The sequence below is a fragment of the Protopterus annectens genome, chromosome 9.part0 (assembly GCF_019279795.1).
Source record: "Protopterus annectens isolate FY-2018-M chromosome 9.part0, PAN1.0, whole genome shotgun sequence".
Lineage (NCBI taxonomy): Eukaryota > Metazoa > Chordata > Ceratodontiformes > Protopteridae > Protopterus > Protopterus annectens.
In genome coordinates, this window is record NC_056743.1 from 1,323,923,502 (window position 1) to 1,323,946,592 (window position 23,091).

The 23,091-nt window shown below is 39.9% G+C and overlaps 1 protein-coding gene across 1 annotated transcript in view; it reads left to right on the forward strand.

Moving 5' to 3' along the window:
- The window catches only part of GNS (glucosamine (N-acetyl)-6-sulfatase), a 321,939-nt gene that overhangs the window by 2,363 nt on the left and 296,485 nt on the right, over positions 1-23,091 (forward strand). Inside the window, exon 2 of the mRNA XM_044084298.1 lies at positions 2,704-2,763. Within this exon, the coding sequence (XP_043940233.1) occupies positions 2,704-2,763 (60 nt within the window). The remainder of the gene's footprint in view (positions 1-2,703; positions 2,764-23,091) is intronic.

Sequence of the window (23,091 nt, forward strand, 5' to 3'; positions counted from 1 at the left end):
CATAAGGAAATCTGAAAAAGAATGGCCGTAAGTTGGGCGCTATAATGATAAAAATTACTCATGCTTGAAGTTGGAATGTTGAAAACTATACCTGTCAGAAGACAGGATTCACCATATTAAACATTGGTGTATAATTTTGTCATTTTATTTTGTAATTTTTGTCCCACATTTTCAGCATGGTCTGTTTACAACCAGTTTAATGAGCTATGCAGCATCTTTAGCTGTTATCCAATAGGTGATGTGAGTGTGTGATTCTTGCTGCTCCAATACCCACCACTGTAGAAGTCTGGTGCGTGCCCCTAAATGCACATGTCTTTATTTGGAATTTATTTGAGGGAAGATGAATTGAAAATTATCTACATCACTAGCTGTTGAACAGAAATCTTGCTAGCAACATGAACAAATTCCAGTCTGTATTTTTTTGCAAGTCCTGAAAGATGAGAGTTCTGCTTCCCATGTGGAAGGTACTTGTTCCCAGTTTTTGACTCCTTAACAAATCTGTGTTTCAGATTTGTAAGGTATGGTTTGATCACATCCTGTATTTAGCAGCTTTAATGTGCTTCATAGCAGGATCCTCTTAGCTGAGGCTGTGATGCAAGCTTAGTAGATTTCTTAGCTGTGAATGTTAATTTATTTCCTTTGTTTGTAAATATTTGCTACATTCTTCAAATTTTGCTTTTCTCTGCCTGCCCAAACTGTAGTGCCTTTCTGTGTAGGACTTGCTGACTCCTAGCTAGAGAGAGAAACAACCTGCCTTTGCTTATCTTCGTTGAAGGTTGTGCGTCAGGCCTGGCAAGCCGGTACGTAAAAATCAACTGCCAATCATTAGCGGACCGGAGTTCCGCTGTGGTGACCCCTAACCGGGAAAAGCTGAAAGACACAAACAATATGTGTAATGGTGGTTTCTGCTATTCTATCTCCCCCCAGTCACAGTTTATGCTGTTTCTTGGGAGATTTAGTGTGAGCTTGGGTCCAGCCAGAATGGTTAGCAGTACAGTTTGGGGGGTACTAATCTAGAAAGAGGGGGGATTATGCCTTTTCTGTCCTAGGGCCTGTCTTCCCTACTTCAGTCATGAATTCCACTAGTCTTGGAGCTGAGAGCATTAGTTTGAAGTTACTCACCTTCGTAATTCTTCAGCGCTTTGCTCACAGGCTTCCTTGGGTCTCTGTTTGTTTATGTAAACCTGCAGTCAACCAGCCCTGTATTGTGGGTACTATTTTTTTGTGTTTTATTTTTTATTGCTTATATCCTACTTCTGCATTTCTGCTTCCATTAGTGAAGAGGTTATTGCAGTCGCTTCTATTAAGAGCATATGAGTTTTGATACTTCTTTCTCTTCTGAAATTAATTTATAGGATTTTACTGCCTGTATTTATCAAGCTTTGCATTCCTTGACTTTTTTTCTAAATACAATGTAGTTAGGAATGCATCACTTCTGAATGTGTGAGAAAAGCGTATATAAAGCAAAGATCCCCATTTGCACATGTGAGAGGAGGATGTGAAAGGAAGGTACTGCCATGTGAGACCAGACAAGGTACTTGCTAAGCAAAGAGTAGATTTGACTAAGCTGATGTCCGCTGTAAACTTGAGTTTAGCCTGTTTGTGTAGAGTGTAAGGAGGAAGCTATAATGCAGAAAGATGTGCAGGGAAATGAGAGTGAGGGAAATAGTCAACTGAGCACCTCCAATGGGAAGAGTTTGACCACACTGTGGCAGGATGAATGACAAGGATAGCTGGAGTTGGGATGATTAAGGGAGTAGCATGGGTACTGGTGGCAAAGACAGCTCATCCTCTCATTCAGGACAGGTGTCCTTTAATGATTGTCTTCTGTTGTGGTCTCCTTACTGCACATTCGAGTGTGAGCAAATCTTGTATTGTAAAGGCCTGTGATAAGAAGACAGGTGTAGAAAACTGCACAGTAACTATCAATTGGCATGGTTTCAAAGAATTTGTCTTGTCAAACTGTGATTAACATTGACTTATTCACTAGTTGTATTAATTCTATAGATATGTTTGTATGCAGTAGTTTTGTGTGTCTGTGTGTATGTATGTATGTATATGTAATATATATATATATATATATATATATATATATATATGTGTATATATATATATACACATATATATATATATATATATATATATATATATATATATATATATATATATATATATATATATACACACACACACGTAATTATGGATTCACTTTATATCCTCTAAATACTGAAATGTCAATTCAGTATTTCAAGGCTATAAAGTCGAAACCTAAAAGCAACAAAAACTCTGCATGAAATTCAAAATTTCGCACACTGGAAATTTTGAATTAGCATTTCATTCACTCACTCACTCACACACACCACACAGTAAAGTCCGTTTTTATAATTTTCTCATTTGGAGAAGTTCATTCTCTGTACATTTTTCTTAAATTGTGGGTATAGAGTCTTGAGTATTACTGTGTGTCATTTTTATAATGTGACGTTTTCTAATTTTTTTGATTAGAAGTAACACCCAGAAAGGATCAGTACCCTTTTGGTAGTCACAGGGAGTTACAAGTGTAGAACTACACTTTAAATGCTGTTTTCTAATCCTGCCGTGTTTGGGTTTGTGACAGCTTGACATATGCTTATCTCTTTCAAAGATATGAGTAGTTTTCAGTGGTTTGCAGAATAAGTGATGACTGTTTCTGGTTTCCTTTTCTAGACACCCTTGAAGAAGACAAAGGCCCTTATTGGAGATGTTGGTGTCACATTCACAAATGCGGTAAGTGTGGTTGGTCCATTTTCTTCCACAGTAGCTATGAGCAAGAAAAGTTTTTTTTTTTTTTCTGAGTACAACAGATATCTGACCAAGGTATATCTTGTGAAGAAATTGTGTGAGCTGTTTGACCTGTTTACAGTTGTTCCGAGGAAGGGAGATGCAAGCTAGCTTTGAAAATAAAGGCAGTTAACAGGCTGTTGTTCAGAAGTGCATCCAGTGTTGAGCCATTGAGCATCTGTGTCCACCAGGCAGGAACACCCGATGCCATTGTATTTTGGTACTCTCTCTCTTACTTTATTTCTGACCCAGGACAGTTGTATCTATCCAAAGTGCTACTATTTCAGGGAATAGGTACTGTGGATGGAGATCTGAAGTGCTTCTTCCGAATGCAGACAACTGTGGGGAGAACATGGAATTAATAAAAAGATTAACTGCGTCTCTCACAAATGATTTTTAGAAATACGTTTTTCAACCTACTGGTAGATCTTTCCAAGAGGATAACTTAAGTACTGTAAACCTTTGACATTTTCTTGATTTTTGTCTGTGTGCCAATGATAGCTTAACCTGACTGTGAAGTATTTGTTTCTTGCATCCAGTTTTATAGATGTGCTACAAAAGTGTTGAGTTGTTTGTGTGAGTATATGTGTTTGCATATTTGTTTGTATATACTTGAGATGTCATTATGTCACATACAAGTGTTTAGGTAAATGTTTGAACAGTTTTATACTCTCGATACATCCTGCGAGTTTCTTACTTTTCCTTAAACCTAAGTTCACCCACTTCACATGCAAAAGATAAGATATCTAACATACTCTAACCCATCCAAGACAAACTTACACCAAAATCTACATTGTTTTGCAAGAAGTAAAGTCCTTTGGATGAGACCGTAAACTGAGGCCCCATCTGGTTGTCGGTGGTAGCTCAAGTGGATGTAAAAGATCCCCTGTCAAAAAGAGTGGGGGATATTCCCTGATGCCCTGGCTAAATTTCCACCTCGTGTCTCCCTTGAACCGAGATTATTAGGCTAGTGGGTCTAGCGTGGTCAACAATGGAAGATAAATATAAGTAAATCTACATAAACTGAAACCTGGACCACATTTGTTTGTTTGCAAAATCTTCAAACACCCACCACCCCCAAAAATACCCATCTAAATTAACCCCATATAAAAATGCATTAATTTGGACTTTGAAAAAAAATAAATAAAAGGGCAAAAACTTTTTTGTTTTTATTATATATAAACACTGACAACATCTAGTCATTCTGAAAACCATTACCAGCATATTGAGCCTGCTACTTACTAAAACATAATTAAGATATGGAATACTAATATAGATCTCACTGCACTACTAAAACATCTAAATCAGTTATGAACTGACTCACATGATTAAAGGTATTTTAGGAACTTAAAGCCCACAGTACAGTTTGTCCATTAAAAATATTCAGACTTCCTAAATCCCTTTTCAGTAATTATTTAACCTAGGCAAAAGCCGAGTAGTAAAACAAATTGGTAAGTGGAATTGCTGGTGTTTGATTTGTGTCAGAGATGTGTCTTGTATATAGTTGGGGAGCTCTGTAATTATTTTTATCACACATCAGATATTTAAAGTGTGATAACACCTATGATCTTAACTCAAAAATTCACTACTCTACCCCGTTACATGTGCTTGTAATCACAGCATTTTTTCTTGCATTATTTACAGAAACAAATGTGTACATATATCCATATGTACTATTTCTTTGTTAAAATACATTTTTGCCTTTCAGAGTTGCGTATGTTTGTCCTAATACTGTAGAGCTTCTGAAAGTTGAGCAATATTACTCCTGCAATGTTTTCATTTTTTTCCATAGGTTCTTAGGTTCTATGAACCTATGAACCACTTTTTTCCTCATTTATTTTGCCATTTGTACTTAATCGTTGTTAAGTGGAGTGCTGGAGCCATCACTTTAAGCATTTACAGTCCAGTTCACATTGATACAATGACCAAAATGCGTACTCAGTTTATATTTCATGCAAAATGGAGTAAGTTGCTTTGCTTACTTTGCAAGTCAAATGTGATTCATAAACAATACTCTTAGTCGTAGCTAGTTAAGCTGGAAGAAAAATAACTGTACTTGCACAGCATGCACTAAAAATAAAAATATTTCTCCAAAAAATTCAACCCTGCCATTCCAAATTAACTCCCTGCTAGTTTAGTTTAACTTGGCAAATTCATTACACATTATATAAGAAAAATAATGACCATATCCACCCAGTCGGAAATGTGCATTAAAAGCACAGTAGGAAAACACTGCCTCAGAACTAAAAACAAAGATTTTTTTATTTATCTTTATTTTCTGAGCTATTTTAATGCCCAAGAGTCACTCCCAGTGCTTCTTTCACAATTTTACTGTTTCCCACAAAATGGTGGCCAATGGGGCTTGCCTTGATAAAGTGATCTTGCTTTTGTTCCTTCTTCCCAGAATACATTTCAAGTGCTCTCTGTATGAGTCATGCTGGATGTAATGACATGAGAAAACACTTATTTAAGATAAAATGTAAGAGTATGAAGCACTACTGTCCGTAACGCACCTTCTGTAACAGAGTTGTTTGTGCTTTTCCTTGAGCAAGCCTTATTTATGTGACTCAGAGCTTGTTCTATGCGGCAAATAGCTGTTGGGTAATTCCAGCAAAAGAAACCAGGTAAATAGGCTTTTATAAAGGTGTTCATTCTTAGTTCTAAAGGAATTGGCAGACCCTCCCCCACACACTCATTTTGAGCTGTGACCGCTCTCATTGTAGTAAATGATCCTTGCTGTATCATGCATCCTTGCTGTATCATGCACAGGTGACCACTACTACTGGAAAGGATTCCAAATAAATCTTGTCTGCTACTTCCCAATGTCTTCAGTGGGAAGTTGTGTTTTTTTTTTTTTTTTTTCCTTCTCATGAATGAGGCAGAATTAAAAAGTGCTTTACTAGTTCATCATTTTCTGTCATATTCACCCCCTTTTTATGTTTGTTTGTACTTTGTTAATCAGGACAATGAACTGGCTGCAGGACCCTTTTCAGCCATGACCCTGTCTACAGTGGCAAACATAACCAGTAATATATGCACTCAGCAATACAAAGAAAAAAAATCCTGCCATGAAGACCTTTGACAAAAATTACATGTACACAACATAGCCAAGGTGTGATGGTGAATAAGTAAAATGTAAAACATTTACTAGAATGTTTATTATAAATGAATTGTATGCCTGCATATTGCACAACTCGCAGCACTGCAAGGTATTACTCTTATCTAACTGACTAGGAATCAGCTTGTGAATGTCTTATGGCTTCACAAAAGAAAAAGGGGAATAATTATGTTTGCGTAATTCAGGAATGTAGCAAGGAATGTAGCTAAGGGAGTAGGAAAACATTCCATTCCAAAATTTGTAGGTTTAATATGTTTATTAACCATTATACTGGAACCTTATGATTGTTAGCCCATGTCTTCTGAAAATTAGTTAGTTGTGTATCTTGGTGATATTTTGTGGGAGATTGTTACAAACAATTGGAACTATTTTTAAAGAAAGCTATTTTCACACCAGTGTGAATGGGGGCATGAATAACATAAATTTTTCCTAAGAGTACAGGACTAGTTTCGAAACGAGTTGAGTAATGCAGTGATGCTCATGTCTTTTAGCTGGGTGTATGGATCAGTGTTGTATTGCTCTGTAAAACATTGAAATGGATAAATTAGAAATCAGTTGCTACATTCCTTTGTGTTTATCATTTTAAATAACTTAAACCTCTTGAAAAAGATGCGCTCATTGTATGCATTCCTGAAATAATGTAATCTGCTAACCTTCTGTTAATGGTACATTTGCATGCATGCTTCAAATAAGGCATCTACTTAAACAAAAAAAAAAATGTGAAGAGTACATTAAAACAGAAAACCTCACTTTCATTATAGATATGCTTAGGGTAGAAAAGATGTAGTAGACTGGAGAGCTTGTGTCAGGGCAACACATATTTTAAAGATGTCATGAGGTGTACTCCAATGCTTGCTAATGACATTGTCTGCATTATATACCAGTACAGATACCACTGTTACCCATACCATGAAAAAAACAATGCAACCTCTGTCGTGCAGTATATGGACTGCTCAAAATGGGCATTGTGCATCAACACACGGCAACATACGTTTCAAAGTGTCATGTGATCCGGCCATCATCACTTGTGCAGCTGACAGACTAGGCTGAAGACCTGGAAGTTGATTGGACAGAAAGCACAACAGTTCAAGGAAATACTGAGGGCTGTAGCACCTCAGGGGAAAAAGGGAAATAGGCAGAGTTGAAGAATGGCAGTGTCTCTAAACAGCATGTGTGTGGACTATTGAGTAGATAATGTGACCGAGCCAGGTGCGGAAATATGTGAAGTCATCAAAAGGAGTGCAGGAAAAGTGGGAGATAAAAAGAGCCAGGTGCAGAAATATGAGTGCAGGAAAAGTGGGAGATTAAAAAAAAAAAAAAAAAAGCTGGATCAGGCTAAAAAGAAATGCATATTCCACTGAAGGCAGTGGATGCCGAGGTGCTAGAACGTATTAAACTCTTTTTCTTATCCTGGAATGGATTGTTGTATTTGTTTTGTAGTTCTACTGTTTTGCAGTTCTACAGTGCATGTTTAGTAAAAAGAAATGCAGGTTTATTAACAGAAGCTTAGAGCACAGTAATACCAAGGAACATGGCATCAGAGATTCTGGAAAGTGACTTGGCAGATGGCACAAAAACACACTTTTTTTGTTGGGTTGCAAAGCAAAGACAGAATGGTAAAGAAGGTAACTGTTAGACGCCCTTCATAAGAGATGCTAACAACAACTTGCTCACCAGCCCACGGGACATCAAAAGCAGATGGAGGGAGTACTTTCAGCAGCTTCCGGATAAAAAAAAACTGCCCCCGACACAACCTATGATGAAAGAAGAGGAAAGGTGTATCCCAGATCACTGGAAAATCAGCATTATGGTGTCTGTACTAGAACAAAGGGGACATTCACAACTGTGGGCAGTCCAAAGGTATCAAACTCCTGTCAAGCTGCATGAAAAACACTGTAGAGGGTGATTGCTAAACAATTATGCAGAGTAGTAGAAAGTAGACTAGAGATGAGCAGTTTGGATTCAGATCAGGATGCAACACAACTGACCAGATGTTTGTAGTGAGCGAGTGGAGAAGTCGCCCAACTGGGTATTCCTTAACTTTGAGAAAGCATATGACAGTGTCCCAAGAAATATCATTTGGGCAGTGCTGCAATGGTTTGAAGTCTAAGAAACACTGGTAGAATTAGTGCAGGTTGTGTACAAAGACCTAATGAGACTAAATTGTGTTTGGACTCTCAAGAGGGTTTCCCAGTAGCCCTCTGAAAGTGGTTATGCTTCAGGGTTTTCTGAACTCGCTGCTGTTTTATAGTGGTGACCAACAAAGCTGCTGTATGCAGACAGTGTGATACTACAGATGGACACTGAACAAGAACTTCAGCAACTGATAGGAGGAATGGAATGCAAAACTGAAAACACATGGGATGAACCTGAGTACAGATAATACAGTTGTAGTGGCAGCAAATAGGGGGGAAATCAAAGCAACTGAACATTTAGATGTAATAGAAAATAGAACATGTTAACAGTTTCAGGTATCTTGGAGAGATGGTTGAGAAGTAGGGAAATATAAACAAGGAGGTCAAAACTAGAGGTAATGTGACAAAAGAATGTCAAAGAAGTTGAAAAGTAAGGTGTACATAATAATGGCTGTGATAAGTACTGCTTTACGGTGCACAAAACATGGAAAGAGAAGGCATAGCTGAAGAAGCTAAAGGTGATGGAGCTCAAGTGCCTGAGATGGCTGGTATTATGCACACTTTGGGACAGACAGACATGAGGGCATCTGATCAGAAGCCCAGGTTCACAGGTTCATAAGTGTTTACTAGGCTAACGAGCACAAAGGCTTTTTTTTTTTTTTTTTTTTTTTTTTTTTTTTTTTAAGCTTAGCCATGCATTCCAAATCTTGACACATTCTGATACCTTTGCATGTAAGCAGGGACGTGGGTGGTGAACTATTTACAGGTTGCCTATGTCCATTAGAGACATGGGTGCCAAAACCAGGGATGAATTTCCTGTTAACCATCCAAGTTGCACTTGAATTGGGTTAGAGATGAACTCTGCTTCATATGGATGGGGAGCCTGTTTCGGAGAGAGTAGTCTCTGAGGTACATACCTGCCTCACCAGCAGGTCCTATCACAGACAAGGTAGAATGGGTAATTCTGGTGCTGTTTGAGGCCCATCAGGGTGATCTGCCACAGTGTTTTATGTGGCTTTTCTAATTTACAAATAAGTAGTAGAAATTGGAGTGGAAGTGGTTGGGGAATTTAACCCTGACCATGTTAATGGTCTGCTTTAGTATTTTCCTGAATTTGAACATTAATTGATAGAAAAGCTGCCATTTATATTAAAATCACTTTTTTTGTGGCGAGAGTTTGCCTTTTAATTCTTACTGTTTCCATACTTTTTCAGGAATGGCAGGAGGTTACTGCTAAGTGCTTTTAAAGTGACTGAGCACATACTAGAAGTAATTGATACTAATTGATGGTATGATGGTTTGCTGTTTCTCTAGGAATCCTTGTATAGAATAAGAAAATTCTGGTGTGAATGAATTTCAAGGCTGAGGATAGGGAGCCCCATGGTGTAGACATACAGAGCCCTGACTTTGCCCCAAATGATACAAATTTGATTACAGGTCTTGGCACTGGGTGAAAGTGAGCAACCAATGTCTGCTGACCCATCCTGGTCAGAGGGGTTGGTGCAAATGCCAGTGCAGGGTTTGTCTAAGGGAGGCTTTAAATGTAAACTTTGTGCACGATATTGAGGGTCTGAGGCATGACCCCAGCTAAGGAGTACATTGCTTTTTGTTTGTGTATCCTAGATGTGCAGAAGCATGGACACTGACTGGGCTCAGCATAGCAGGCATTAAAGTGCTCCTTTTGATCAACAGGGAGACTAAATTAAATTTTAATCTCCTAACCCCCCCACAGGATAATGGCATAATCAGCATCACTGTCTGCTGGGAAGAAATGATTAATGCATGGTCTAATATGGAATGGGGGCTCTGGTCATAGATGAGGATAGTTGTGCAAAAAAATGGGGGGCTCTGGTCATAGATGAGGATAGTTGTGCAAAACAAATGGGTCCCAATTGACTCGCAAGAGTTTAACATTCTCAAAGTTTGCTGATGACACAAGTCTGTAACAACGTTGTGTGTGTATAGGTCATTTAGCCTGCATCATATTTTAGAATTCGTTTGGGTACAAAAAGTATATAGAACACATGCTGCTGTTTGTAGAAAGCACTAAATTTCATGGCTTTAATCCACATCTTTCCATGATCCTCATCTTCCAACTGAAATTTGTTCTACCAGATGTGGAACTGAAGGTGAACTTGCCATCTTGTAACATTTTGTAGACTAGACTCGCTGCCCAGAAATGTTTGTGAAGTTACAGTTGGGCCTTGGGTTGAGGATGTGTAGTAACTCTGAGAGATGAGGGTAGTTCCTGAAGAACTAGAATAAACGTAGGCACATAGAACTACCAGTTCCTTAGATGAAATTCATGTAGATCCTGTGGTCGCTGAGCTGGAGAACTGTATAGGGAAGGAATTGGTAACTGAACCTCACTCTGATTTCCAAGGAACTGAAACCTCTGGTTTCTGAAGAGGAAATCCTTTGAGTTGTAGAGTTTTGGCAGCTGGTGTCCTACTTCTGTAGGAGTTGCATTTCTGTAACTTGCCATTTAGATTGGGTTATGCTGCCTTTGGCACTTACAAAGTCATGAATTTAATGGCATCCTCTGTTGGGGGAGGAGGTGCTGTCTCACCCCCTTTCCTCTAATTATTTTGGACACTTTTGGAGTCTTTCTCCATAAAGAGTTTCCATGTTCTTTTGTTTGTGTTCATTTTTTTTTATTAGACATCTGAACTTCACAAATTTTATATTTGAATTTTTACTTTTGCCATCTATAGTGGTGGCATTGCTTTAATGGTAACTTAGGTTACGATAATGAAATTAACCTATATATTTTTAACCTGCAGTTTTCTACAGCTATACCAACATTGGGGGGGGGGTGCTCTCTAGTGAGCTCACTGAAGGTTGCCTTATTGGCATACAGATTTTGGGGGAGGGGGGTGCTCCCTAGTGAGCTCACTGAAGGTTGCCTTATTGGCATACAGATTTTGGGGGAGGGGGGTGCTCCCTAGTGAGCTCACTGAAGGTTGCCTTATTGGCATACAGATTTTGGGGGGAGGGGGGTGCTCCCTAGTGAGCTCACTGAAGGTTGCCTTATTGGCATACAGATTTTGGGGGGAGGGGGGTGCTCCCTAGTGAGCTCACTGAAGGTTGCCTTATTGGCATACAGATTAACTCCTTACTCCTTGCTTTCCTTCAGTGAGCTATAATGGAGCACTTTGTAAAGAAGTTGGTCTTCCCAAAGTTAGCCGCATATAACAGTGAGATGGAAGGGGGACTATGTTTAGTATAATGATAGGTCTTCACCTCCTAGACACAAAGTACAAGGTTTAATTCTGATCTCAGATTATTTGCTAGGCTTTTAATACTGCTATGATGTTGCAAACCTTGATGAGTTAGCTGGAGTTCAGTGATTTTTAAAATTATCTGTGGTTTAGGTTTCACAGTTATGTGCACATTGGCCAATTACTGCATATTGGCAGCAGACGCTTCCCCCTCCCCCTTTGAAGGTTTGTGATAATTATGTCACCTTTGGGTGTTTCTTATTCATGTTGCCCAAGTTTTGGGGCCTAAAGGTCTGCAAATGGTGGGAGGAAGGATTTCATTTTGTATAATGTATGCAGAGGGATTTGTGGTTGGCTTAATAGATTCCCGAGTTTGTCAAGAATTACCAATGCAGGAAGGAAGCTCGTTGACATTGATTATTAACCCGGAGGTTCTAAGTAGAATAATTTTAATTTAATATATGATTTTGGCTACATTTACATCATGCAGTTATAGTTGTGAACCTCTATTAACATGGAGGCTACAAGAAGAAATTAGACAGTGAATGAGTTGAATAAACTGAGTGATTTAACTTGTGCGTTTTGGCTGTCTTGCATTTAAGAGCTGGTTGATTGGCAGCATTTATTTTCATTCATCTTAAGTTGTTTTTTCTACAAGTTGTCTTGCATGGTTAGGGTCGAAACTTGAATATAGTAACCCTGGAGTATTCTATGGAAAACACATGCATCCAGTTTGCTCTTTGCTTCTTACAGAAGCAGTTCTGGAATGTAGGAGATTATGTGGTCTTGAAAGGCTTAATGCTTATTCTTTTAACAAACCTGGTACTTCAGCATGTTTCAGACATTTATTACATTTTTTTTTTTTTTTAGTTTTTGTTTGCATTGCAGAATTTGCAAGGTGAAATAAGGGAGATGGTTTTGTTTCACTTTTTCCATTTTTGAACGCTTAAGATCACTTAATGCAGGCGTACACACACATACATTTGAGAAAAACGCAGACATACATGCATTAAGAGAAAAGAGAACAAACCATATTAACATACAATATTTGTGCATTATACATCACACGTGTTTTTCATTTTTTCTTTGTAACAGTTATTCATTTCAACATTACATGAATTGTTCACTTCCTGCCTTACCTTAAACCTCAGTCCCCCACTTCTTAAAATATACTGTATGTATCGTTGATGTAATTTGCTGCTTCCCTTTTCTAAAGATCCCACCTTTAGTTCTTTCATCTTATTTAAAATATTTAATACTTCATTTACAATAAATTTAGCTTTTGATTTCCATTTTTTAGCAATTGCTTTTTTGGCAGTCAGTAACATTTGGCTTAATGCCTTGCTATGCATGGGCTATAAAATTGGGCAGTTCTTAAACAGGGGCTGTATTTTGGTAAATTGCATTCTGTAAGGAGTTAGATGGTGATGTTAAAGGAAGTGGATGGTAATTACATAACACAAAGTAACCACTTTTTTGGTGGTTGTTGTCTTTCGGCTTTTCCCGGTTAGGGGTCGCCACAGCGGAACTCCGGTCCGCTAATGATTGGCAGTAGATTTTCATTGTGCCGAGTTGCCAGCTTGAAGCCCAACATTCAACAAAGGCACACCCATTCACACATGTCTTTCGGAATGCCACCCGACCCGCGGGGAGGACATGCAGACTCCACACAGATGGCACTCTCCTAACGGGAGAACCTCTTGCTGTGAGGCAACAACGCTACCGCTGCACCACTGCAGAATAACCACTTTTTATGATGATAATGGAATAAATCTATATGCCCCATATAATTGCTTCTTTTTGCACACAATTCAGCAAAATAAATTATGACTTTGGAAAGCCAAGAGATGAGGTAGTGTTGTCGAGTAGAAGCTGTGTGGCATTCTTGGTTGGGGCAAAAAAAGAATAAATATTAGAATGCTGGTGATTAACTGGGATTCTGAGTATTCTGGGTAATGATAGAGTACGGGGATGAGCATATGTATTGTGATGCATATAAAGTCTTGGCGAATCAGTGTACAGCCAGTGTGTATGTGCAGATGTTAGAGGGAGGGGTGGATTTAACCAGGTAAAAATAGGTGACGAGTTTTTCATCTCTGTGTATTTACAGAAGACCAGAAGGACATAGTGCTTCAGGAATGTCACACATAAGGGCGAGTTTAAACAATTTACAGTGGTGAGTGGGAGGAGGTACAGAAATGGCTATAGGGACTTGGAGAAGAGCTCTCCCCAATGTTAGAAAAGGCTTCCTTGATACTGGACACTATCTAAGACTGACAAGTGATGGGTGTTTTGTTGTGCAAAGGTCGGTTTAAAAACAAACTGAATCTGTAGGCATGTTTATCTCTTGTCCATCACTTTTCTTGAGGTAGAAGTAATTCTGCAGTGTACAATTCAAAGTGCTGGATATCAGCTGGTGTTGTCTTGACATATCTCTTTCACTGGTCAGCATTGAAACGTGCAGGATGCATCATGATTATGGTATGTTTGGCACTGATAAGCCAGTTGGTAGTTTTTCTGCCAGGAACTTGGTGGAAAAGTGTGGGCATGAAACTTAGAAGCAAAATGCAGTATTTTAGGGGCAGCTGTGTGGAATATTGTTTGCTGCAAATAATGATCCTAGTTCCCATAATTGTATTGGATGAGAAGTGTAGAACAATCTGAACTTACCTGATGATGATGCATGTTAGTGTGAAGGTCAGACAGTGTTTGCAGCCTTTAGTATGTTGGTGTAAGGTAGATCATGGGCAGGCAAGTGGCAGCTGGGTTTTAATTTAATCAAAACATAATCTTACACACCTGGTGTGGCCTAGAAAAGGAATACCTAGTACAAGTGATGGCCTGAGAATGACAGAAGAGGAAAAGGCTTTTGGACTGTAGTAGCTCCTTGCCCGAATCAGACACTGAAATAAGTGCATTAAGGCCATCAGTATCCATAGCTAGGGAATTGGGTTTAAAAGCACTGATGTCTTTGTATACTGGTGTGGCTTAAGCGTTTAATAGAATAAGTTTTGGTGGCTATAAAGAAAAAGGAGATTAGAGTAGTACAAAGCTGCATACTGTAGAGCTGTTGTGTGGAGAAAGAGAGACGTAAAATATGAAGACATGGTTACAGTTTGGCATGTAAATACTGGATGATGGAATAGAGAAATAAATGCAATACCTGTTGAGTGTATGAAAGTGAATACTGGGAGCATGTCAAGTGAGACTTTAAGTACTGTTTAATAGTGTAGTTGGGGTCATTAACTGTATTGCCTAGAGGACCAATATAGTGCAGATCAGCAGAGGTGTTCAAAGATGCTTAGGACAAATACATGTTGTGAAGTAACTGTACTGAGGCTTGCAGTAATGTTTTCTAGACTCTGTAGACCATTGGAATTCATCAACCTCAGTTTTGCTTATTTTATTCTGTAAACGAGAAGCTAAGAAAGTCCCATTTTCAGCCACTAACTGGAACACAGACTACGTTTTACGTATCACTGCATTAGTAATACTAACACAAAGGTATTGTTCAAATGAGTGACAAATTAAATGGAGATGCATACAAGATTTTATTAAGACCATTCAGAGAATTATGCACATTTAGGTGTTTATTGCAAAAGTTACAGCTGAAATATTTTTTCAAGAGTATAGATTTGGTGATTTCTGTACTGATGTAGGTAATGGGTATTTAAGTAAATAGGGAAATGAAAATGAAGTGGTGAGATGAATTATCAACAATTACATAAGCTGTTACTGGGCAGGAAAGGGTATAGTCAGGGGAGAACATTTTGAATGGAAAATCTGAGTTTCAGTAGCTAATATTGTGGTTAAGTAGGTCTGAAGAAAGGCAAAGTATAACCGAATTAAAACAAAGATATGAGAGTAGGAACATCTTCACCCCAATGTATGGCTGGAAGAAAAATGGAGTGGGGAAGCTGTTTGAACTGGGTAAAGACACTAGTGCTACCACTAGCAATGATGAGAGATTCCCTATTGGTGATTGACATTCCGTGTGAGATAGTATGACATGGTTTAAAGCCACAGAAAGTACTCCATCAGTGCAAGGTTTCAGTGCCTTTCACACATGTAGTGCATCAATTACACAGATGGGACTAAAATTGAGATTCCTCTCCTTAAAGTCAACCACAAGCATACCTTTAGGCTGGTTAAACAATGTCTGTGGACATTTGCACTTGGAGCAACTCCAGAAAGTCAGAGTCCCATACCATATCCTAGCGTGCTATAGGTCACTGTCTTGTGTCCCACAAAACCCATAGCTCATGCATGAACCTACTGGAGTCGCTCACCAATCAACAAAACACCTTACTTGTGGGGGACTTTACCCTTCAGTAGAATGGAAATATTATACAGCCTCAAGTTTGCAGGCAAGGATTTCTGTACTTAGTACTCGCAAATATGGGCGCCCCCTCCCCCAATGTCCTGTCCTCCCCTGGTAAGGTGTGATGACAAAGCTGTCTCCTTTGAAATAGAAAAGTCAGTATGGTAACCACAGTAAACCCTGTAACAGGAACTAAGGAAATTCCTTTTTATTAAATGACAGTTTGTCAAAATTCAAGCCTTTTCCAAACCCAGCCAACATAGCAACCTAATCCGGAATTGTTCACAAGCTCTGTAGAACCATAATAGCTGCATGGGGCGGCTTTACCTTTCAAAAGTAACCATATTAATAGCTGCATAGGGGCTGCTTTACCTATCAAAAGTAAGCCCAAAATGTGCTACCCTGGTGAAATCCTAAATTAGATTTCTTTTTTTCATTAAAAAAAAAAAAAAAAAAAGTCATGGCTAAAAGTCAGGAAGTCTAACTCCTAAAAAAATAAGCATTTGCTCATCAAACTAAACGGACAACTAAGAAGGCTTATCAAGACCAAAAATGCTGATTTTTTTTTTGAGGTGAATGCAGCTTCACAGGCAAAAGGCAACCATAAGGCTTTATTCACTTATGTCAGAACCCTCAAAGATGTCACACAACTGTGTAAAAACTGGTAGTTAACGGCACCACAGTCACAGAGACAAGAGATCAAATGAATCTGCTGGCTGGAAAATTTAGTTCCAACTTTGCCAACCCCCCAACCCCCCCCCCCAGAAAATACCTTCAAACATAACCCCACTAATTATAAATAGGGATCACGTCCAGGCTGCACTTCCTAAGGCCAGGAACACAGCCTCAGTAGGACCCAATTGTACTGCCCAGCCTCTTGGAGCAAGAAATCTGGACAAGCCAAAAATAAGCGGAACAAAAGCTAAAATATAGGGATGAGTTTTAAAAATTGCTGGTACAAACGTAGAAAGTTGATAGAATAAAAGGTTGTAAGGTTGTGCATTAACATGAATTTTCTGAAGGGTATTAAGTCTGAAACTCGAATGTCTGTCATTATTTTCTAACTGCAACAGAAAGCTACAATTTTATGAAAAACGGACTACAAATATGAGGCACAAATCTGTATAGTTGAGCGGTATGGACCTGATTTTAATATTCTGGGGTGTCTCCTGAATAGCCTATAATATGATCTGTTAGGGTCACTGGAGTCTCCATGCAACTAGTATCAGAACAGGCTTTGTGCCATAAGAATGGAAGGCTGCATTGTTCATTCCTCTTCATAAGGGTGGACCATCAACATATCCCAGCGACTGTAGACCCTTTAGTCTGGCAATTAGTTCCATGGCTTTGTATAGGTGACATCATGAAAGTGATCAACCGAGACGTAGGAAACCTTCAGACACGAGACTCGATCCAGTTTGGTTTAGCAAAGGGAAGGTTATTGCCTACTAAATCTGGTGGATTTTTTGCGAAGGTCACAAAGGCAATTGATGTGGGTAAAATGGTGCATATTGCTTACCTTCAACCTGGCTAAGGCATTTTACACAATACTCCACTTGAGCATTATAAACAGACTGTTTATTATTATTATTATACAGTAGACGCACACAAGACAGTCTTGCCTGAAATGTCAACTAAAACATTGAACACAGAATGTCGAGAAGGTCAGAATGTCGTAAACACAATTCTAAATGTGAAATTGACCTTTCTCAACATCCGTAGAATCCAGTCCTACACAAGACATGATGTGGTGATATTACAGGAGGGCAAGCCCCCATGCAACCCCCCCATATCCCCTGCATATTAGATTTTCCAACTCCGAGATTGCACTACAATGGGAAAAAGGGTAAATTTCCCGATTCCCCACTGTACGGGATCTCTAGTTACAAGATCGAACTTATCTCTGCGACTGCACTGTGCATTCGCTGAACCGGGACTCGCACCATGAAAGGATTGGCAACATGGGTCAGCCAACTGTAATTCAGCAACCTGTGGTTGTTGGTCCTTCCCTTGAAATTTTAAATGTGTAATGTATATATTAAATTATTTTTATATTAAAAACATTCACAAAAAATGGGCAGTCTTTATAAAAACAATTTCTAATGCTGCTTCCATCTTCACCAACCTACCCAGAACTGAAATGGCCACGCTTAACATCTGCTACAATCAAGTTGCCAAATTTGCTACTGGTGCCCCCTACCGTCATTCACTAAATCAACTTAACTGGCTTGAATTCCCAAGTCTCCTCTCATTCCATCAGCTTTCTTTCGCCCAGAAACTTCTACATCCTGAATAAAAACCCAGCACATCTAATCAACTTAAACTTCAAACTAATACCAGAGAACTTCGCTCTAGTGATAAGACTAATCAAGGTGACCAAAAGCAATAACACAGCAGGTGACTCCCTCTTCCTAGCTACATTGGTAAAATTTGGAATTCATTACCTTCTGCAATTACCTCAGCCAACTCAATGGTTACATTCAAAAAGCTACTAAAAAAACACCTAAAACTCGCATGGCTATGCCCTTGCTACCCACCAGGTTGACCCATATCATACACACCCTCTGACCCACTCTCATGCTCCTTTTCACTTCTATCCCTTCAAGAAGAATCATGACCCCTCCTTATAGTGCCTCGCCTGCTAACACCCACACCAACAGTCCACAAGTATACACATTCCAACTTTTAAAGCCAACCACATCTTGCAAAACTAACCCTAACATCCACTCCAAACCCCCTTTTACTTTTGTCGCCATCAGTGTTATTACTGGATACCAGTACATTCTAAGCACTACTTTACTCTAACTTAAACTATGAAATTTTGTTAACTTGCGACTACCAATGAATATTGTACTTTATAACTTTAAAACTGTACAATCTTGTTAAATCATGCGTTTTCTTATGAATACTTGCTATGTAGAAATTTCATAGTTGTTTGTTCTTAATCTGTGGAGCTTTTCTCCCCGGTCCTCTGCTTAAAATGGACATGTATCCAGTCAGACTCTCCCGGCTGACAAATGTAAAATAAAGTATACCTAAACAAACTTTCAGAATTGGGCATAAACCGCTATATAACATGCTGGATAGCCAGCTGGCTCACATATAGGACCTATGAAGTTAGGATTGGTGAAACCCACTCCACAAAGAGGCCAGTCACTAGTGGAGTCCATCAAGGCTGTGTGCTGGGGCCCACTCTTTGCCATCTACTTCCCAGAAGTCAAGGCCCATGTCAAAAGCCACTGACTGGCCAAGTTTGCAGGTGATAGCAAACCGAGAATGTCTTTGGGAGATTCTATGACCTCTAACATCTTACAAGAGGGTCTAACACAAACTTTCAGTGCCAAAGCCCCTGCTTAAAACTCTATCCCAAAAGGTACTATAGTACATTCTTGGCAAGTTTGCCATCCCAGGAAGCTGTCATAAATGAAACACCCCTAAGAATTCCCCTGGTAGTCAGGGATTTGGGTACCCATGTGATGATAACCTACTGTCCAAGGTAGTAAGGAAGTCCTTGTCTGTCTCTCAACTTAAGTAGGAGCATGGCTTCTAGGTCCAGGGAAGTCATAATGCCACTTGTGTGCCCTCATCAGACCCATCATTGAGTGTAGTGCCCCATTCAGTATATGTCCCATCACTGAGTGTAGTGCCCTATTCAGTATATGTCTGACAAGACGCATGCAGCAGCTGGAATGTCTGCAGACATCCTTGCAAACCCAGTACAGGATATAAACACAATGTCCTATGCAGATTTCCTCAAAACCCTGTCTCTGTACTGCTGGTTTCCTACAGACTACTGAGAGGTGACTTTTATGTCTGGCATACAGGGCATCCTTGGATCCAGTTCTGATAACTCTTTTGCATATACACAAAATGAACAGCATCATAGCTACTAAATATTAGGACCTGAATTTTGCTTTTGACATAAATAGGACATCTCAGAGAATTCCAATTCTCTAAAATAGGCTTCTCATGAATGTGAAATTATCCCTCCTTAACCCTACTTTGTGTAACCTGGACCAGTGAAGGGAAATCAGCACTTCACCCCTGGTCTAGTGCCCATGTCTCTGGACAGAGGCAGTCAAGTAAATCATGTACCAACTAAGTGTGTGTGTGTGTGTGTGTGTGTGTTTGTACACGTACACACACATAATACATGATGAATTTCCCCTGCTAACCTTGTTGACTTGGGTGTCTTGAGGCAGTGTAGGTATTGCCTCATGTACACAGGCAACCCTCTACTAACAACACATTCTAGTACAGAGTGCAAGAGATGTATTTGCACCAAGAATCTAGAATCCATGCTCTCTCACTCAAAACAATAACACAGAGAAGGTCGCCAACTCACCCCCCACTATGTAGTCACATATGCCACTTTTCAAACACACACAGTATGCATCAAAAACGTATATCTACATATGCACAGGTTCTCTCAAAAAAAACTTACCAAAACATCAGAGATCTCCAAAATACAAGTCCGCTACAGCTAATAGTCTGCACAGCACCCATGACATATACCATTACCAGTGTCTCACCCACCAAGCCCATAAGGCGCAACACTCAAAAAAACAAGTTTTCTTGTCTTTGGAGACTCTGTCGTGAGACACGGATATCCCACTCACCAGGTTGGACAAGGAGAAAGTCACTGTCAGCTGTCTGTCCGGTGCCAGGATTCATTAAATCACACATGTACTCCAGTCTCTCAGCAACAAATACCGTTATGACCGTCATAATTCATGTTGGTGTGTATGACCTGAGACGTACCTCGCTGGGCTATATGAAGAGAGACATGGTTGAACTCTGAGTATGTGTCCCAGGCAGGTATGTCCCTAGCCTTGAGCAGCATACTACATTCGCCTAGAATGATGCCACAGTATAAACAAAAATGTATGATTTCAATAATTGGCTTAGTTTTTGGTGTCATTCCAAGGGGATCCAATTCCTGTCTGCCTGGGAAGCCATGGTCTACAAACCTTGCTGCTTTGCCAGAGACGGTTTGCACCTGGCACCCCTAGGCTTTCAGCTGCTGGCAAAGGCTCTTGCTTCCCTACAGTGCCTTTTTTTAGGCAAGGTCTTGAAAACATTACTGACTTGAAATTGCCCAATCAGAGGAAAATAAGGGTCATTCTGCTAAAGGAGAGTAAACCAAAAATTGCACTCCCTGGAAGCACTTCTATCACTAGAAGATGTAGATGTCTGTGCAGTCACAGAAACATGGTTTAAGGCCTCAGAGTACTCTGGGCCTGCAAGGTTACAATGCTTTCCACACCTTTAGACCGCAAAATGAATGTGTGAAAACCAAAGGAGGTGGTGTTTCAGTCTGTATTAAAGATAAATTCACCTCCCGACTAGTTAGACTAGATAACTCCATGAAGTTGCTCTAGATCCAGATTACAGTGGGTAAGATCCCCATTCAAGTTCTAGGCAGTTATAGGCCCCCCTTCATGGGTCACAACACCCACAAAGCCTACTTAACCAAATTGAATCCCATCCAAGTTTCACTGAACACACTGGTTATGGGTGATTTCAATTAACCCACCATCAACTGGGAAACTTACTGTAGCTCAAACTCACTAGAACAAAATTTCCATGACTTTGTGAATTCAAATGCCCTGGAGCAAACTATCCATTCCTCGACGAGAAGCATATTCTAGATTTGCTCCTCACCAATATGTCAAACAGGTGCAGTGCTGCAACTGTTGAACCCTCATTAGTTAAAACTGGCCACAAATCCGTCACCTTCGAACTAACACGAGCACCAGAACTCAAAAGGGAGAAATCAGACTAAAAAACTTTATTAAGGCATAAACTATACCCTCCTAGGTGAATGTATAAAGGCATCCCAAGCCCCACCCCAAGCTGAAAGTGATAACTGTGCCAAAGCTTACACTGTCCTTTTACAATCACTTACATAAGTATATACATTTAGCTGTACCAGATAGAATTGAAGCCAGAGCCCCAAATAAAATCAAGCTGCCATGGTGGACTTCTAGAATCAACAAACTCTACAATAAACATAAAAAGTTGCTGTCCAAGAAAACAAAGACAAGGACCCAACAATGGAAAAGCACCCTACTCAGCCTTAACAGGCAAAGAAGACAACTTGTCAAGTCCTCCTAGTGTACAACAAATCCCCCCCCCCACCACCTTACATACCTGAACATATCTTTAAAGCCCTGTCCAAGGCAAAGAACTCAGCCTCTATGGAACCGGATGACATCTCAAGCTGTCTTGTAAATAGGCTAAAGCATGAACTAGCATCACCACTAAGTACCCTCTTCAGTCGTAGCCTAACCACAGGGTTTGTCCCTGTGGAATGGAGAACAGCTGCAGTTATTAACCTCCACAAATGTGGCCTAGCACAGACCCAGGGAATTGCAGACTGGTAAACCTGACCAGCCCAAATAAGGCCATGGAAATTATCATGGACCTCATAAATAGTCACAGGTGACCTCCAAACCTTGGATCCTCCTTGAGTCAGCTTTGTGAAGGGCCGATCCTGCCTGTTAAATGTGGTGAATTTCTTTGAAAATGTGACCAAGGCCATTGATGAGGGCATATCTGTGCACACAGTATATCTCTACTTGGCAAAGACTTTCAACACAATCCCACATTCAGACATTACCAATAAACTTGGCAAACTGAATGTAACCCCCTTCATTATAAGATTGGTTGCCAACTGGCTCTCAAACCAGATACACTATCAAAGTGGGTGATTCCACATCTACGAGCAGGCCTGTTACCAGCAAGGTGCCACAGGAGTCAGTGCTGGGCCTCCTACTGTTTGCTATATACTTCTCAGAAGTTTGGGTCAAAACAAAAGGTTTGTGGCTGACCAAGTTTGCAGACGACTGCAAACTAGGTGCAGTCATTGAATCCACATATGATGTCAGTACACTCCAGGAGTGTCTCTTACAGACCAGCGACTGGTATATTAGGCGCGGTGTCATACTGAAAGCAGACAAAATGCATTATCATTCCCTTCAGCACAAACCATGCCCCTTCACACTGTCAATTCAGCAGCAGTATCCTAAGTACCCATGAAGTGGTAAGGAACCTGGGATCACAGGTTGACTGCGACCTTAAATTCGACCACCACTTGTCTACTGTTGTAAGGAAAGCTTTCCACATAGCTTACTTGATTAGTAAAGGCAAAGCCTCGAGAGCAAATGAGGTTATAACCCCCTATATTCGGCACTTAACTGGCCCATAATTTAGTACTACGCCCCATTTGTTATGTACCATACTAAGCACCTGCAGCAGTTAGAGACCTGGGATGTTTCTAACAAAGAAGATCAAGGGCCTCCAGGATGTGCCTTACACGGACCGACTTAAGTCCCCATCACTATACTCCTTATCCTATGGACTTCTTAGGGGAGATTTGTGCCTGGCCTACAGAGCAACACAAGACCCAAAACTAATGAATTTGCTGCATATCTGTAGATCAAATGGGTCTAGGGATACCCATTCCAGAGACTTAAA